The sequence below is a fragment of the Phlebotomus papatasi genome, chromosome 3, assembly GCF_024763615.1.
Source record: "Phlebotomus papatasi isolate M1 chromosome 3, Ppap_2.1, whole genome shotgun sequence".
NCBI classification, from domain to species: domain Eukaryota; kingdom Metazoa; phylum Arthropoda; class Insecta; order Diptera; family Psychodidae; genus Phlebotomus; species Phlebotomus papatasi.
The window spans coordinates 20466531-20485319 of NC_077224.1; the positions used below are offsets into that span (position 1 = coordinate 20466531).

At 32.6% G+C, this 18789-nt stretch overlaps 1 protein-coding gene across 5 annotated transcripts in view; it reads left to right on the plus strand.

Moving 5' to 3' along the window:
* LOC129806845 (hemicentin-1) overlaps positions 1 to 16101 on the plus strand; it is a 687416-nt gene extending 671315 nt beyond the window's left edge. For 4 of the 5 annotated variants that reach the window (XM_055855638.1, XM_055855639.1, XM_055855636.1 and 1 more), the window contains 2 exons: positions 8063 to 8422; positions 10644 to 16101. In XM_055855638.1, coding sequence (XP_055711613.1) covers positions 8063 to 8422; positions 10644 to 10819 — 536 coding nt within the window. In that variant the 3' untranslated portion in view covers positions 10820 to 16101. Of the gene's footprint in view, positions 1 to 1149; positions 1180 to 8062; positions 8423 to 10643 lie in introns of those variants that run through there. The other variant, XM_055855637.1, reaches the window with a different exon arrangement.
* The last annotated feature ends 2688 nt before the right edge of the window (positions 16102 to 18789 follow it).

Consider the following 18789-nt stretch of genomic DNA (forward strand, 5'->3'; position numbering starts at 1 on the left):
CAAAATTACCTTTTATCGGTTCGATAAACATATTTCCTTACAAAATAGAGGAATATTACTTTCAAAAAGTTGTAGAGCGACAAATTTCCCATAAAACTGTGCTAATTCGAAATTTTTGAAGTGCTCGAATAGCTTCTAAAAAAATAAAATATCAGTTTTGTGACTTTTTGCCCCAGTCTCCCCTATTGCTTCCCGTTTGGGTCTGAGAAATAAATTTATCAGGTAATTTAAATTTTCTTGCAATTAGTATATGCGCCAAATTAATTTTATATGATTTACCATAACAAAAATTTGATATCACAACTTTATAGCAAAACTAACAACTTCACAGATAGTCTAGCCGGACAATTAAAACATATTGAAATATATCTATAGAAAAAAAGCATCTTATATGGTATTCAAGTTTGTTTTGAGAAGCTTAAACCGCGGAAATTTTCAATTCTAGCCAAAGATAATATTTCACAAATTTTATAGCAAAGTTTATAGCAAATCAAGAAATTTATAATTGAAACTGATGCAAAAGAAAATCATTTTTAAGACATATTACTTAAAATTTTAATTAAGATGCTTTCATAAAATATTGGCGATTTTGTAGTAAAATCAGCAATTACATATTTCAATTGAATTTTATAGGACATTTATAAAAGCATTTCTTTTTAAATAATTCAGATAGAGAAATGCAACTATTCCCATTCAATCGAACATTAAACTAAAGCAGTAAAAGATTCTACTTAATTTCTGCATAAAAATGATAGTGTCTCCTCAATTTGCAATACCTTTTAACAATGCAATATTATATCACATCTGCTTTTCAGCATTTCCTCCTTCTTATTTAAACCAATTAAACTTTATAAACCATCCGCAATGAATTTTCATCTGGGAATTCCAAATAACTTACAAATTTGCACTTGCATTATACAAATTCATCTGTACCGGTGTTATATCTCCTCGCAATTAGCCCGTTGTAATCTCATGGGCAAATGAAAGGGATTTCCACATTAAAAGAGTGATATTAATTTAGAGAGATAACATTTTTAAGTGACAATGTTGTGGCTAAAAATGGGTAATTTCTTTTATAACATGCTTCTTGCTAAAAAATAATCCACCTACACGTTAAAAATGGGCATTAAAAAACCAAACAATGCCCAGGACTAGGTAGCACACCTCACCATCCGACAGGTAAAATATAGAACAAAAAAAAAGCTAAAGAAGAGAGAATTGGCCTAAGCCTTGATTTGAATTAAATGCGCGATAGAGATAGAATTTGTCTGCATGCTACATGGTGAATTTTAATTATGGTCAGAGCTTTGTATGGAGCATAAATTGCAAATTATTTCATATATATATGTATTTAAACCAACCCCACTCTCCCCCCCAATAAAATACCAAACCCTTACACTGTGCATGACCCTACTAGCCATCAGCCCGCTCTCTAAAATAAATAATCCTCCCCAAATAGAGTTTCATATCCCCCGCCCTGCCCCCCCCCGCCCCCAAAACCTACATAACTATTCGCATTGCACAATTCACACACAGAAATGGGGGATGAAAATTCATCTGAAATTGAGATGGGGGATTCAAAGTTGTAAAGGAAAAGTTTTTATAATGCATGCAATTCCGGAAATTGACCACGATTATCTATTCTAAATGCTCAACTAAAGCAAAAGGGAGCTTAGTCCATGTACTCTCTGTATTAGTCATTCAAGTAGCCAGACTATTTCTTCCACTACTTCTTCTATGTCTCTCTTTGCTTTAGGCTTTGCCATTTCCAGGGAAATTTTACTGAGTATTTCCAAAGAGATTTAAATATGATGAAAATGTTGGCAAAATTGTGGTTTGTTCCTGAGAAAAATTTCCCTGCTTGCTATTGCAATCCCACAAGTGTGTCTTGGCTAAAATTAGAAATCCGAAAGGTTTTCTGTGTTATTTCGAAATGTTTCGAATTTGCTGGAAAAATATTGTCTTAATAGAAATTTAAATGAAAACTTGACAATGAGCCTAAACAGAAGTAGATTTTGATTCTCCAAAAGTGTCTTGGATAAAAGGTAAATGGAACTCTATTTGCAAAAAAGTCATTGAAGATCGAAGAATTCAAATTCAATTTCGAATCTTCATACTAAATTTTCGCACAAGGTGGGAAAAATTTACGAAATATCACACTTAAAATCTCGTAAATGATTATAGAATGACTAAATGGGACATTAAGTAGTCAGCGACATTGCTTTGCTTTTTTCCTCATAACAAAGTGAAGATCAACACATTTTGACGTCTGAGCACTTCGAAATTCAAACAGGATGTATGGGAATGTGGGCAGCCCTCGCACATTTTTTCGTGCTTCATATTCAGGACTTTTTTCTGACTAAACTTTAAAATGGGAAGTGAATTGCACTACACCAAAAAGTTCTCTGATCTTTTGGGTTTCTACGCATGCCTAGTACACTATCACAGAATTGTTGGTTTTTCCTGTATAGGAAAATGAAAAAAAAATAATGAAGATTTGTGCGATTCTTGTCCCCGGGGGTAGCGTTCACACGATGGAGGTTTGGGTTCGTCATTTCTCGAAATAAATTTTATCTACAATTAAAAATTATTTTCCGATTGTTATACTGTACCCTCGTGAACCCGCGGAAACTATCACTGCACTAAAAGAAGATCTTTAAAACACCTTTTTTCACATTTTGTGGAGCACTATTTTTTCTTCCAAATGAATATCGAAAAATCTACTATGAACATGTTCACATGGTTCACACTGTCAATAACCGTCGTCTCATGAATATGGGAAGGAGACTATACGCCTGTCGAAGAGGAAATGACCACGAATGTCTCACTGTGGCTTATGACGTTTCAGTGAGGTTATGATTTTTAAAATGGAGTTGTCTGATATGGATGTGCGAACTCTCACACATTCAGTGTTTGAAACCACACACAGTCTAGTACTTGCGAATGCCACCGTGAAAATAATTTCCCTCCTCAAATATCATCTCAAGTATACTCTTCATCTAATGTGTAAGTGATTTTTTTAGAAATGAGTTTAACTATGAGAAATCAAATGAAATGTGCGCCATCAAAATTACCCATTTTGGGCCAATTTTCTATTTGTAATCCTAGCACCTAGGAAAGAAGGGCTTGGACCTATTTTTACAATGAAGATAAGGTTCATAAATACTTAACTTATGGCTAAGAAGTTCTGAACCAACTCTTTGGAAATAAAGAGAAAATTCGCATCGTTCGAAGGCTCACACGTGCGAATCCTGCCTACATTCCCCTACTTCAGCCACCTTGCGATAGTATCAAGAAATAGGAATGTCTCTTTTGGCTTTTCAAATAGATTTTCGAATTTTTCAAGCTCTACTTGTGAATGATAAGAAAAAGAAGATTGATCGCCTATCCTCCGAAAGTCATCCACCTCACTACAAAAATCTTAACATTGTTAGTTTTTTAATAACCAATTATAAACTGATTCTAAAAATCATAAATTTCTGAAAATACTTTGAACATAAAACTTTTCAGAGAAAATCTATCAAATCTCGAAAACATTTAGAACGAGTTGTTGACATTTTCAAAATGCTTAGAATCAACAATTAAAATCCTGAAGGCATTTAGAATTCACTGCAGAGCCTGGAATTAGCTGTCAAAATTTTCGAATTCGAAATGTTTAGAATAAACTGTAACAATCTTCTAAGCATTTAGAATCAGGTTTTAAAATCTTGTAGCATTTTGAACCCATGGTGCCCCTTCAAGTCTAAAGAAAAATTACTAACGTAGTCTTGAGATGCTACATGGATACTGACATAGATGTCAAAAACTTTGAAATGTTTAGAATTTATAGATAAAATTTCGGAAGCGTCTAAAACAAATAATTGATATAGTTTCGTAACGCTATACCGTCCTAAATATTAATATATTCGGACCGTATAGATTTTTTTTATAAATTTGGGTTGCGTTTAGAACCATTCAAATTCATAAAACTTCAAAATGAATACTATGACAGATGTCAAAACTTATCAAGCGATCAGAATCGATGATAAAATTTTGGAAGGGTTTAGAATGAGATCTCGAATTCTTATAAGTGTTTAGAATCAATCAGTTTAGAATTATTTAAATCCATAAATGAAAATGATGTCACAGATGTCAAAATTTTTGATTGTTAAAATCGTTAAAATACCAGGAGTGTTTAGAATTGATGATAAATTCATGATGTCCGTATTTAAATGAGCTTTTAGATTCCGAAAATTTCTTTTGGTTTGGTATTTGAATACGAAGTTTGAAACGATTGAGGCTTTAAAAGTCAAAAAAAATCCGATACTAATTTTTCCGGAAGAAAATCATTTAGAATTTGATGTTAATAATCAATTCCGATTTGTACATAATTCACACTCTAAATTTTTCCATTGCATAATGAAAATTATTCAACACAAATTCGATTTGAATAAATGATTCATAGAACAAATTAATTCAATGGAAACACGCATTGAAAATTTTGTGGTATAGAAACCTATAAAACAAACTATAAAACTTTAATTAAATTAGTAATTCATTTGTCAAATATTTATTGGATTAGTTTAGAAAAAAAATATAAACATTCAAAATAAATGAGGTATTAAAACGTAAACTAAAGAGAACTTTTCAGAATGAAGTCCTGAAAATTTCCATAATTGTTTGGAGAATAGCCTTAAGCTATTATCCATGTCCCTTATATGGCTCCCGAGTGTCACATGTGTTTTAGTTAAGAGAATCCAGGCACGAGGATCCAAGCCTCTGGACTACCAGTGAAAACCCTCAAGAGTTTGGGGATGAATGTACAGAGGAGCAAATGGGCAGTTTAATTTAGAGGTAACTTCAAGAAGGTTGGGCCAGTGATGAGGGCCACAAGTCTCAGGCGATAAATGGGACAGAAATTGTGGTCATGTACTTTTGGAAATGAGATTGGTGAGGGGATGTTGAGAAGAGAACTTTAGTCACAAACCACATCGACTTAGAGTCTGTTACGTGTACTATTCATGCAACCGCTGGGTATTCTTCCCAGACAAAGTCCCACCTTATCACCCATTTCTACCGCAGAAAAACTGCTACTACAATATTTGCTGCACTTTGTCTGCAGCCAAGAGAAAAGTGAAAAAGTTCATTTTGTAGAGAATTCTCCTTTTTCTCTGTTTCCTTAAGCCACCACATTCTCCTCAAGTGTTTGCCTATTCCACCTTTTAACTGAGATTCTTCACAGTCTCAGACTCTGTGGTCCGGGGGAAACCCAGCTTCATTGGATCGGGCTTAATTTTTATGGGAAAACGATTCAAGAGTCTCAACATTTAATAACTTACAGCTGGACCTAGAATCTTTCGATTAAAGAATACTTGACCCTTCCAGCTTCTATGATCTGAGTTACATTGAGTTCCAGCATGAGAGAAAACGGACTGAAAGAATTTGATATTAATTTCCTACTATTGGGAGGTCATTTATAAAATAATTTTCGAGATGCCCCTGAATGTATGCAAATCCTTTTCACACGGTAAATTTGAAATACATTTCTTATGACCCGTTGGCGCTGAAAATAGGATGAAAAATTGACGCTGATAATTTCTTGCATACATCACAGCGTTTCCATAACTTATCCCAAAGATATCTCCTGCAGATATGCAATTTTACTTTCCCACTAGATTTATTCATGGGCTTTTTTTCGGTCCCGAAAAATTTTTTCAAAGCGGAACTCGCGAAATAAATCGTTCGAAAACAAATCTTGAAATGATCGTAATTTTTATTCCAATTGCTCGAATTTTATCACCCACGGCACAACGTACAAGCACTGCTCAGTAGCCTTAATACTGAAAAATCGACTTTCGAAATTCGATTTTCGAAAAAGCTGTGAATCGGCGCAACTTGATTTTGATTCTCCAATCCTTACTTCAAATAATAACTTTCAAAGCGAAACTCCAAAAATAAATCGTTCGAAAACAAATCTTAAAAAGACCGTAACTTCTATTCCAATTGCTCGAATTTTATCACCCAAGGCACAACGTGCAAGCACTGCTCAGTAGCCCTAATACTCAAAAATCGACTTTTGAAATTCTATTTTCGAAAAAATCTGTGACGCAGCTTGATTTTGATTATCCAATCCTTACGTTATGAAATAACCTTGTTCATTTGATAGCTCTTTTCTTTTAAGGTTTATATTGTATAGATTCGAAAGTATATATCAGAGAGAATTAACCTAAAAACCCGTTGGAAGTTCGAAAATCCAATGAGACAAGGTGCATAAAACTGAATAAAAATTCATGTAAAGGACTTTTTGAAATTCCACAAAACAGCGCAAAAATGCTCTTTTAGCAGCAAACGTTTACACAGTGTTGTTGACGTTATTAACAATTGAAGTGTAATGAATACTGAAAATTCGAAATGGAAGAACAAGCAGTGCTTAAACTTTGAATATTTAAGCTTTCCCTTTAGATTTCCGGTCAATTTTCAAATGGTTTGCAGAGGGAAAAAATAAAAATTACAGTGCCTGATTTGTTATTCGGGTGATTGGGAGACAATATGACAGATGTCCGCTTCGTTATCCGGATAGATTTTTTGAATTTGTTCAACGTTTCGAAAATATAAGACAAGATTTTTTTTTGTAGAATTAGTATAAAAATTTTAAAGAATATTAAAAAGACATAATTATAGAATTCTACGCTATTATACTTCATTTATTAAACAAAAACATTACAAGATAATTCATTCATTTGGGTTGACTTTAGAGTGGCTTTTTCTTCTTCGAAAGGTTATTAGTGAATAGAACCAATAGTGTCTTGGCTAAAAGATAAATGGAAGTCTATTTACAAAAAATGTTGTTAATCTTCGAAGAAACAACTTTCGCACAAGGATGGAAAAATTTATGAAATACCAGTCTAACTTCAAAAGCTCCTAAAATATAGTTATTCAGCTATTTCAAGAGTAATGAAAATGGAACAGGTTATATTGTGATCCTGATTTCTTTGTTTTACCTCTCAACAAAGTGAAATCTAACACATGTTGACACTCGAGACATCGACAGAAAGTCCGCTATTCGAATCTTTTTTTTGGCTTTCGAAACCGATTTTCGAATACAAGCTATTATTTTGTTAAAAAAAACAGTAATTCAGTTATTTTAAGGGGAATTATAATGGGACAGGAATGTTGTGAGACTGATTTCTTTGTTTAACATTTCGAAACATTTCGAAATTCGAAGCCATTTCATTGACTTCTGAAACAGATCTTCGAATATCTTTTCGGCAAACTCCAGCTGTGAATGCTCAAAAATTTAAGGTTTCGATTAAATTATTCGATTTTTTAACAGGCATTTCGATATTACCTGGAAATAATCTCACCTACCATAAGCTTATCTGGACTTATAACTAAGCTTTTTGTTCCCATTTATCGTAGCTTCCCTGTCTAAGGATGCTTAGTCAGCCTCTTTTGCACCTCTATCTAACTTTTCTGAATTTTCTTCGCCCTTTCCCACAAAAGCGTGTGTGTATGTGTGTGCATGTGTGGTTTCTGCAGAAATTTATTGAACATATCACATCCTAGAAAATACAACTGGCAAAACAAGACACTGCACAAGAATGTGCTATCGCAAATATTTGTGTGACTTAAATTCAACAAAATGTTTATTCTCCAAAATGCTGCAGAAATCATACAAGGAAGGAGATCCAGGAGATAGTGACAGTATTTTTCCCAGGGGAATTTTGCTATTTTGTGAAAATTTTTACACCCGATAACACTGTCTCTCTAAGCAATTCACCTTCAAGATAAGGAGGTTGTGTGCTTAATTCATGAACTTAAATACACATACCACCCACACCCTACCCTCCACCCGGTACCCATACCATACCAAACCCTGAGCTTTGTGCATTTTAGAGAAAACTTTTGCTTTTGCTTGTAACACTCTAGCAATACCGGGAAACACATGTCACAAATATTTGTTCACCAAACAAATTGACTTTTTCGTAGTTAGCTGTATATATTGCAGTTTCTAAGTTCTTGTACCTGAGCAATTGAATAAAGTTCAAATCATTATGTATTCCTTGCTATTATCTCAATACAGGGGTGAATATTGGATATATGGACAACAGCTATTCCAATTCTAACAACGGTGGCAGTGTCAACTCCCAGGATAGCCTCTGGCAGATGAAGATGAGCGCTGCAGCCGGCAATACGACCAATCTTGTACCATCACACAATTTTGTTGAACGACAACCATCCTATGGTTACGATCCCCTAACACATGGTGGATATGGGGCTGTTGACGACTACGCCCCATACCCCCATCTTACGACTACCCCAAGCCAACATGGCGATGACTACCACAATGTCCGCAACAGCCAGAATCCCTCGCGCCAGGAGTACTGCAGCGATCCCTATGCAGCGGTGCACAAGCCAAAGAAGCGACTAGATCAGCACCTAGGTAAGTCCCTACAATCCCAACCGCCTAACTCAACCTATAAAAACCGATTTTAGACCCCAGATAGGGTATTGCTGCACTAAAGGAATACAATAAGTCCCTAATTTCCCCTTACATAGGAACCCTTTAACTTATACGGGCTTCAGACCTAAGGCTTAGACATATGGCTTAACTGTTATAATTTCTTATCAGTCAAGATATTTTGGAAAATTTGACTTAAGATTGTATTATTAAGGACAAATGACCTTTTAGATTCCAAAAAAGCAATAAAATTGGTTGCCATTTGGGATTCTCAGATCTTCGGGAACTAGGTTAAACCTCTAGTCTGAAGACCGCTTTAGAAGTGTTTAAGAACCGTTTGAAACCGAACAAACGTTAAACGAAATTTGTACGTCAATGATCAAAATGCTACCTGAACAAACTTATTTTGACGTTTATATTTGGTTTTCAAACGGTTCTTGTACATCCCTGCTTTAACCTTTCACAACAACCGAAAACCGAATGAACGGCAAGATCGACGCTAAAGCCTATTAGAAAATATCAGACGACTTTCATAAGCCCGGTATTTAACCCTAAGATCAGATAAGCCACTACAGAAACTTAGTATACCAAAAAAACACAGAAAAAAATATTTTGGAAAATTGTTCGTAAATGTTTGTTAATTCCTACTGGGGACTTACAAAAAAGTTCGTAAAAGTTTGTACTCTTTTTACAAGCATTATTCGTAACATTATCACTTAACGAGCATCTTTTATTCTTTTACAAACATTAGTTCGTTAATGTTCGTAAACGGTAAAAAGATGTTTGTAAAAATCTGCCATTTGTTCGTAAAGTTTTGTCAGACAAACAAAAATGTGCTAACAAATGTTTGTAAAATAACTAAAAATACTCCTCAACTGATCATATTGCTCGTAAATCGTGCAATTCACTAAAAAGTTCGTAAAACTTTGTACTCTTTTCACAAACATTATTCGTAACACGATAAATTAAGGAGCATCTTTTGTTATTTTACAAACATTGGTTCGTTAATGTTCGTAAATGTTCGCAAACGGCAAAAAAAATGTTCGTAAAGATTTGACATTTGTTCGTAAAGTTTTGTCAGGCAAACAAAAATGTGCTAACAAATGTCTGTAAAAGAACTAAAAATACTCGTCAAGTGATCATATTGCTCGTAAATCGTATAATTCACTGAAAAGTTCGTAAAAGTTTGTACTTTTTTCACAAACATTATTCATAACACGATAAACTAAGGAGCATTTTTTATTCTTTTACAAACATTGTTTCGTTAATGTTCATAAACGTTCATAAACGGCAAAACAATGTTTGTAAAAATTTGTCATTTGTTCGTAAATTTTTGTCAGACAATCAAAAATGTGCTAACAAATGTCTGTAAAAGAACTAAAAATACTCGTCAATTGATCATGTTGCTCGTAAATCGTGCAATTCACTAAAAAGTTCGTAAAACTTTGTACTCTTTTCACAAACATTATTCGTAACACGATAAACTAAGGAGCATTTTTTATTCTTTTACAAACATTAATTCGTCAATATTCGTAAATGTAAACAGCAGAAAAAAATGTTCGTAAAAATGTTTCATTTGTTCGTAAAGTTTTGTCAAAAACTTCTCTTAAAAAATTCATGAAAGTTTGTTCTATTTTCACAAAGATTGTTTGTAACATGACGTAACTGATCAGCTGACATTCTTCTTTGAAAATTTTAATAATAGATATACGTAGACATAACCAAAAATTAAATATATTGTTGAACCACTTTTAGAGACATCCTAAAAAACAGTCTTGCCAAAAAACTTATGGGAGGTCGTCGAAAAGAAAAGGTTAATATCTGTGATCGTTTGGCCTCTAGACCGGCAATAAGCAAATTGCGGCCAAAGGGTAGAAAGCATTGTTAAGACGGCGATAAAATAAATAAGAAAACAAAATATTGTCCTGGATCTTTGTCTAAATATAACCAAAAATAAAATAAATTGTTGAACCATTTTTAGAGACATTCCAAGAAGAGTCTTTTGCAAAACAATCTTTATAGGTGATTTCGACTTATTGGAGGGGTCGTCGAAAACAAAAGGTTAATATCTATGACCGTTTGGCCTCTCGTCCGGTAATAAGCAAACGGCCAAAGGATAGAAAGCATTGTTAAGACGGCGATAAAATAAATAAGAAAAGGATATAAATGAAAATAAAAGACTTACCTTGTCTTTCCTTTGCAGACTCCCCCTATCACGATGTCAGCGGCCTCCCTGATCCCTATATGGAGCAGATGGAGCCCGAAGACGCCAAACCACCGCCACAGCACATGTCACTGAGCTACGATGAGAGCCTGGAGAGTGGCTACTCCACGCCTAACTCAAGGAATCGCCGGGTAATCCGCGAGATAATTGTCTGAGACACGCCAAGGGTGCGTTTTGCGGACGGGACGTGCCTGTAACCATCGTGGATGCCCCATGACGTCACAGTGTCCATCCAGACACCCTCGCTGAACTGAAATTGCAACGGAGGGTTTTTAGAGAGGATGGATTTATGTCATTTGCTGAGTTTCTGAGGGATTAGGAGGCAGATAGGAAGGAAAATATGCTCAAAAAAAGCGGCCTAAAATGAACTTGGCTTTTCCCTCGGATTTCTGTGACGTATCTTATGACTTCTCCATGGACAGTGAAACGTTCGCAAAATTGTGCCCTTAGTGAAATTTAAAAAAAAGTGAAAGTAAAAAAAATATAAACAGAACTGGACACGTGGAATATGCGAGAAATTCACGTGATGTTTAATTAAGGAACAATGTGAAACTTAGTGCTGCAATTTTGTGTTGCATGTGACGTTGGAAAACAACTCAAAAAAAAAACACAGATGATTTACTATTTTATTAAGAATTTCCCCTTTTAGTTATTTTTTTTTTTGTTTTTTTAGCAAAAGAATTCTTTTATTTTAAAATGCCGGAACGTGAGATGAGCAAGGTAAAATTGAAGAAAAAAAAAAGAGTTTCTAAACAAGAAAAGTATGATATTGTACAAATATTTCTGCCCGCCGTGATGGTTTTATTTTATTTGTTTTTAATAATAATTGTTAAAATTCTCAAAAGAAAATGAAAAAAAAATTCTTGCGTGTGAGAGAAATTCACAAACACAAATAATATCCAATGAGCAATAGTGATAAACATTTTATCTGTTGAATCTCTCACAAATTTGCCATGATATTGATTAAGTTATTGTATTTTTTTTTAGGTTTATTTTGTTTTTAATACTCAAAGGAATATCCTTTGAGGCTCTTTTTTACTTATGAGCATCGCACAATTCTATTCTGTTTTGGAAACATCTTATTTGACTGTTTCAGCAAAATGAGAGACATATAGTCATCTCGCTCTAACTGTTCCCAAATTGGTGTTTTCAAAACAGATTTAATTGTGCCTGCGCTATTAGAATTGTCCCAATAACTCCTGTATATTAAAATTAAAAAAAAAACACACACACACAAAAAACGTACTTAAATGGCGAAGATAAATTTAAGTAAAAAGAAAATGGTTAAGAAAAGAAAAACCAATTAAGTGTATTTGTACATAAAACCTAGTAAGATATACTTAAGTAAAAAAAAAGCGAAAAAGGGTAAAAAAAAAACAAAGCATCAAAATGAGAAAAGCCATTTTATTCACATAATTTTCTCTATATTTTTATTTAATTTTTTTTGCTGAAACTTCAAGCAAAATATTGTTCCAAGAAAAATTATTTCTTATCGCTATTTCTTCACCCTCTCTCCCGTCTCTCTTCCTCCTCATTCTTCGCTCATTTTCATTTTCATATTAAACACACCTCATCCGCTAAATGAATTGTTGTGAAAATGATGAGAGCAAGAAACTGAACTTAATTGTAAGAACTCGATGTGTATTGTTGTGACTGGCTCATTATTAAAAAAAAAGAAGCAGAAATAGATGGAAAAAAAGAAAAACTAATCAGCAAAAGCACATACAGATAAATATAATTGAATGCACGCCTTTGTGATACCTTAGAGATTTTTCATGTGGACAGAAAAGAAAAAAAAAGAATTAAGTGAAAAAGAATATTTGTCGCTTTCACTGTTTTTTAACATAAAATTACCGCAGTAACGGACGTTGTAATTCAAAATACTTGTGTCACCTCAGACACAAACCCACAATTTTGCACTCAGAAAAAAATCTCACAAAATTTCCTCACACAATCAACACACTCGCATTTCCCGCCAAAACAATCTTACCAACATCTTTCCTAAACATTACTTTTATATTATTCTATTTTTTTTTTGTAGAAATAATCACGTCGAAATAGTGCCAAATCGCATTTCACACATTTAATTGTGTAATTTTTTAATAGAAAAAAAAGAAAAAAATAATTCTTTGGTAATTTTAGAAAAGTTGGATAGTTTTTACATGCTCAAGAGAATCATTTATAGATTTTCTGCGAATATTTTAATATTTACACAATCAATCTAAAATCTTAACTTTAAGTGCTTTTGAATGTAATTGTTGTTAATTTGAATTGTTTTTCTATTTAATTTTTTTTAACCTGGAAAATCACTCTAAACTTCGTCGCCCAGATATAGACTATCAGATTGATATAAATGCATAAATAAGTTGAATGAAGAAAAATTAATGCGAGCAAGAATACTGTATTCTAGCAGTTTCTGCTCTGATCTTGTCAAATACTGATTGTCAGTTGTATCGGTAAACCAAATTCTAGCAGTTTTGACATTTAAGGTGTTTGAAAAGATAGAGATCATTTAATCTTTGAGCTTGGAAATTTTACTACAAAACTACAAGAATCAGAAGTATCTAGCACTAAATTGTAAAACCTTTAAGAAGGTTAAAAAAATACTAGTTTTAATACTAGTTTTCCTCGTTAAAATATAGCATGGCAGTGCTAGAAGCAGTACTACATCATTCGGAATGGTTGAAATCCTGTTTCTAGCAGATATTTATCAATATTTATTTTCCACGCTATAAAAATGAGAACAGTGCGCTTTTTACTGTAGAAACATAAGCAGTACAGCCTGGTACTAAATGCTGGAAATACTGTTTCTAGCATTTTTACCTCAATATTAATTTTCTTCGATAAAAAAATAAATACCAGAACGCATTTCCAATATAGCTAAAATATAACCAGGAAGTGCTTCAAGCAGTACAACTTAATTTTGAATGGTGGTTAGTATTACCTAACACAAAATGGTAGAAATCTTGATTCTAGCAGTAGTGTAGCATTATATTAGTTTTTCACGCAAAGACAAAAAGAACAGGGCACGTTTGTACTGTCGATATCATTAAGATGTAGCAAGATAAAAGATGTCAGAATACAATGTTGATATTGCTTAAATATGGCAAAGAAGTGCTAGAAAACTACTACTTAAGACTAAATAGCTGAAATTGTAATTCTAGCAGCATTTATGACACTAGCTCTATGCATTAACTGAAAACAAAGCTTCTAGAATCAGAATCACTAACCATTAAGTTGTACAAATTTTAATTGCAACAATTTGGCAATTCTTGATTTTTGAGAAACTGCAAGAATCGATAACTAATCAGTCGAATATTCAATTTCAGCTTTTTCGAAATTATATTCTTACTATACTCATTTATACGAGAAAAGAAAAACAGCAAAGAGTAGTACATATTTCACGCCGTCTCTTTTGACTGCTAGAATTCAAACTGCCTAGTGGAATGTTTTTTTTACTTTACCAGCGTCAAACTCTTTGTGTTTCCCGTAGCAAAGAGAAAACTAGTTTTCTCTTTGAGACATAAATAGGCAACTGAATCTATATCATTGGCATTTAACTGCTGCATTTAAGTATTTAGAATAATAGTGCTAGAATTCTAACACTTTGTCTTTTATTATTCTAGAAGATGCAAAAAGATAATATTCCTCATCTGCTTTTTAGATGTGAAGTCTCACTGAGAACTAGTACTGCAAACAGTAACTGCTAGAATAGTAATTTTATTGGAGTTTTTGAGATCTAATGTCAAACTGCGGGGACTAGTACAGCCGAATTTTAATTGCTAGAACTGTAATTATAGCAGTTTCCAAACATAATGTAAAGGCAAAGATATAATTATATACAGTGGGACCTCGATAGAGTCAACTAATTATTTCCAGGCCTGTGGACTTCATTGGATTGGGTGACTCTATCGGAGTCAATTTGGGTCCAAGTTAACCCTTCGGAGTCCGCAGAGTAAAAAAATAGCTGTTGACTCTATTGGAGATTGACTCTATCGGGGATTGACTCTATCAAGGTCCCACTGTATCTGGTGTGCTGTTCACAAAATAGTTTTAAAACTGCTAGAATTAGTATTTCCCGCTACAATTGAAATCAGTAAAAATGTATTCATACATTCGGTTTATGCAATTTATACAAATATGATATTCTACATTCGAACGTTAAATTCCTAAAAAATCATTTGAAAATCTGTTCTGTAGATCGGATTAAACGATTAAAAGTCTGCGGCAATTGTACTTAATAAAAGAAAATGACCACCAACTGAGCTTAGAAATAGTTTTAAAAAAGATCTAAAATTTTTTTCAGTTATTTCAAATTTGAAACGGAGAAAAATATTTTGGAAAAATTGCTCAAGTGTGCTTCTTTGTAATAGTTTTTCCTTGAAAAAAAAAAACAGCATGAGTTATGAATATGAACCCCAAATATTAAAAGAAAACGATTGAATGATAAATTGTGGCGCTACTAAATGAAACACACTGAATCTTTCACGTGGACTAAATGAAGAAAACAAAAAGTAAATGAGAAAAAGAACAGTGTTTAAAAAATTGTAATATAGTCAACTCACATAGTAATATATATTTTTTTATAAAGTATGATCTCGCACAAAAGTATTCTTTATTTATCTTCAATCACAAAGTTTTCCATTTAAAAAAACTGAATGTTTTTTGAAGCACACGCGCTCTCTTTATACAAGATCCATCCTCAATGATGGTCTTTGATATATATTTTTCATTCAAGAAAAAAAAGAATCTAAATGTTAATGATAGCAGAAATTTTGCCAGATCTTTTTCAAATAAATTTTTAGCAATTTTCCAGATATAAATGGAAAATGATTCTTTTTTCTGTATAAAAGAAAATCATGTCTTTACATCGATGGAAAGTATTTGCAGAAGAATGTTCCCAATTCATTTATTAGTGAAAAAGAAGTAACTGTATGTAATTAAGAATGTTTATTAACGATCATTAGGATATTTAAAGAAGAAAGAAAAATATTGATGGAGAGATTTTGGGTGAAAGAAAATGATGAAAAATTGTGTATAGATAGGGCAAAAATTTATCGGTTTTCTCATAGAAATATACACAAGATATTTCTGTGATCGACTCTATATTTAAAAAAAAAAGAAAATGAAAATGGAATAAATCTAGCGATAAGCAAAAGCAGAGCATATAAGATGAATATACCTTTGTATTAATCTAAGGTCACGAGAAGCATTTACTACTAAAGAAGAAAAAAAAATGGATTATATAGCTATATTAGAGAAAGATGAGAAGAAAACACAGAGAAAAAATGGAATATTTAATATTATCATTAAATATTGTAAATATTATCACGAGAAGAAAAAAAATATTGAAGATTTTATCGAGATAGTGAGAGAATTATAATTTTAATTACAGTGTACAGGAATTTGAGATAAATAAAAGTATGATTTAATTAAATACAGTTTCGTTGTCACTTTACAACACGAATAAATCTTCGGTAAAACTTTTGAAGCTCGTGGTAATTGGGATTCTCTTTTAAACGTTGCGTCGTATCAACTGTGCATACCAGGACTTATCACAAAGTAAGTACTTATATATATATTACGATTTTCATTTATTACTTTATTTATTATTCAATTTTCGTCATTCCAACTTTAGGTGTTGCGGTTTCTTTGATTAAAAAAAAAACTCTTAAATTAAGAGATTTCCCTGAAATGAATTAGTAATAATTCACCTTTCCCACCCATTACCATGCGTCTGGAAACGCTGCTTCCTTGGCTATATAGTATTTTATCATTTTAACAATTTTTGTTTTCTACCGCTATGCAGCCCGATAAAGATTTTCACAAGGGCTTAAGATGATCCAAAGCCCTCAGTGTAGGACAATTTGGGATAAAACTTTACTGTAAAACTTTAAAAGCTAAATATTTTCGAAAAACACCGAAAACCTATTTAGGCCCTTAATCCCAAAAATAGACTCAAGTTTATCCTCACGAATCTTATCTTGCACAATTGGGGAGTAAAGGTTTATGTAAGGTAAATTTAAGCAAAAAAACCTCCAAAGAACGCTTCCGGAAGGGACACTCGTGTCCTGCCTTTATATGTTTGTGGTAATCTTTTACTACCAAAAATTTAAAAAATCACTGTACTAGAGGATCAGCCTGAGTCTATTTAGGGCTTTACCGGGAGCGATCTCTATAAATCAAACTAAATTAAATAATTCAAATTAAATTGTATGCTATTAAAAAAAATAATCAAATTTCTTTTAAATCAAGTTAGTTTCGAAAAAATTAAATTAAACCCATTAAAAATATTCAAAATTATTATTAATAATAATAATATAATAGTAATGGTGGCAACATTCCATAGAGGAACTTCGACTTTCCCGTAAGGGGAGTTCGGGACATCCATTATTATTTTTTCTTATACGGGATTTTGTCAGTCCCATGCCCGTGGATTCAAGTGCAATGAAGCTCACTGGATGCAATCCGAACACCTTCAACGCCAGAAAAATTCCTGGTGACCTAAAGGGGATTCGAACCCGGGACACTTTCATCATAGAGGAAGTGCTCTACCACTTGACCCATTGAGTGCCCAATCAAGTAGATAAAAATCTTAAATAAAGTTAAATCTTTTAAATCAATAAATGTTAAGTTATTCATTTATGAAAAAACTCTTACGATACGCTTTTAGTAATTAATATCTGAAATAATCTCTTAAATAACAAATCACTTCATTTAGGACGTTCTGGCCAGTAGTGAAATTAAGAGATTCTTTAGTGATTTGTATTTGGTATACTCTTTTAATTTAAAATATCACTTATTTTAATGAATTTTTGAGATGCAAATTACTAACAATCTTTTAATTTAACAGATTCAGCCAGACATAATATAAGTTCTAAAAACCTTTTAAGATATTTTTAATGAGTAGTAGGGTAGGTATGCTAAATTCCGGCCAGCTTGCAATTTCGGCCACCTTTTTTGTTCCTCGAATTTCCATGAACTTTTAGATTTTATGTACTCTAGAGATTATACAATGCAAAAGAATAACAAAAAATGTAGCTTCGACAAACGAGATGACGTGAAAAAGATATTGGAAGAATTCCCGAAGGGCAAGGTACTATGAGAACGAAGGTGGCCGAAATAAGGCACCAAAGCTAATGTCTACATTTTTATTCATTTTAAAATGTATTAAGAATGATTTTAGAGTAAATAAAGACGGTAAACTCTTTACAAGGTTTCAAGCAATACTCTTGCAAAAGAAAGAATAAAAAAATCAATTTGTATTTAAAATATTAGATTTCAAACTTGAGACTTTGACGCTTGCATGCAACTATGCCGGAATTTGGCACACTTACCCTATCTAGTTAAATTTCTTTACTTAAAAGTTTTTTTTTAATGTGAGTATAATATCCTTGTAGAAAAGACTTATGTAAGGACACAGGAATGCACACTGCAATTTTAAGAGAAAACACTTAGCCAAAATGATTACCGATCTATAAAAATTATTAGTATAGTATGGTGGGGTAACTGGATCGTTTTCCGAAGAGTGCTACTTAAACGCTTGTTTTTCGACTGATGACATTCTTTTTTACTTCTTCTAAATCTATAGAATTATTCTCTGCTTCATTCAGAAACATAATATAAAAATAACTATCAAAAATATTAAAGGAAATTTATAAAATAATGATAATACTTAAGTCAGCATGCACTAAGTGGATTGCCTTTTCGCTAATTCACTTTAAATTAAACCTTTGGATTTAAAATACTTTTTTCACAAGGAAAAAAACATTAAATGTTTTCAATCAATCAACTGTTATTAGCGAAAATATCACTGCTAGAAAACTTTTAGTGAAGAACCCAGCTGGCACAAGATTGCAATGAGTCGATTACACTCACTTATTTAATGGATAAAACTATTATTTTTGCTTTTTCTCAAACGTTACTGTAGTGACTATATTACGGAAATAAAAATAAAAATATTATTTTAAGTGGATTAGACATAAACGATCCAGATAGCGAAGCGCCCGGATTAGAACACATGATTATATGTCCTGCAAAAAATTCAAAAATAAATTTAGATTATGTATAGTCACAAAATGCAACTACATTTCTTTATCCTATTTTTTTTTTAAATATGCAAAAC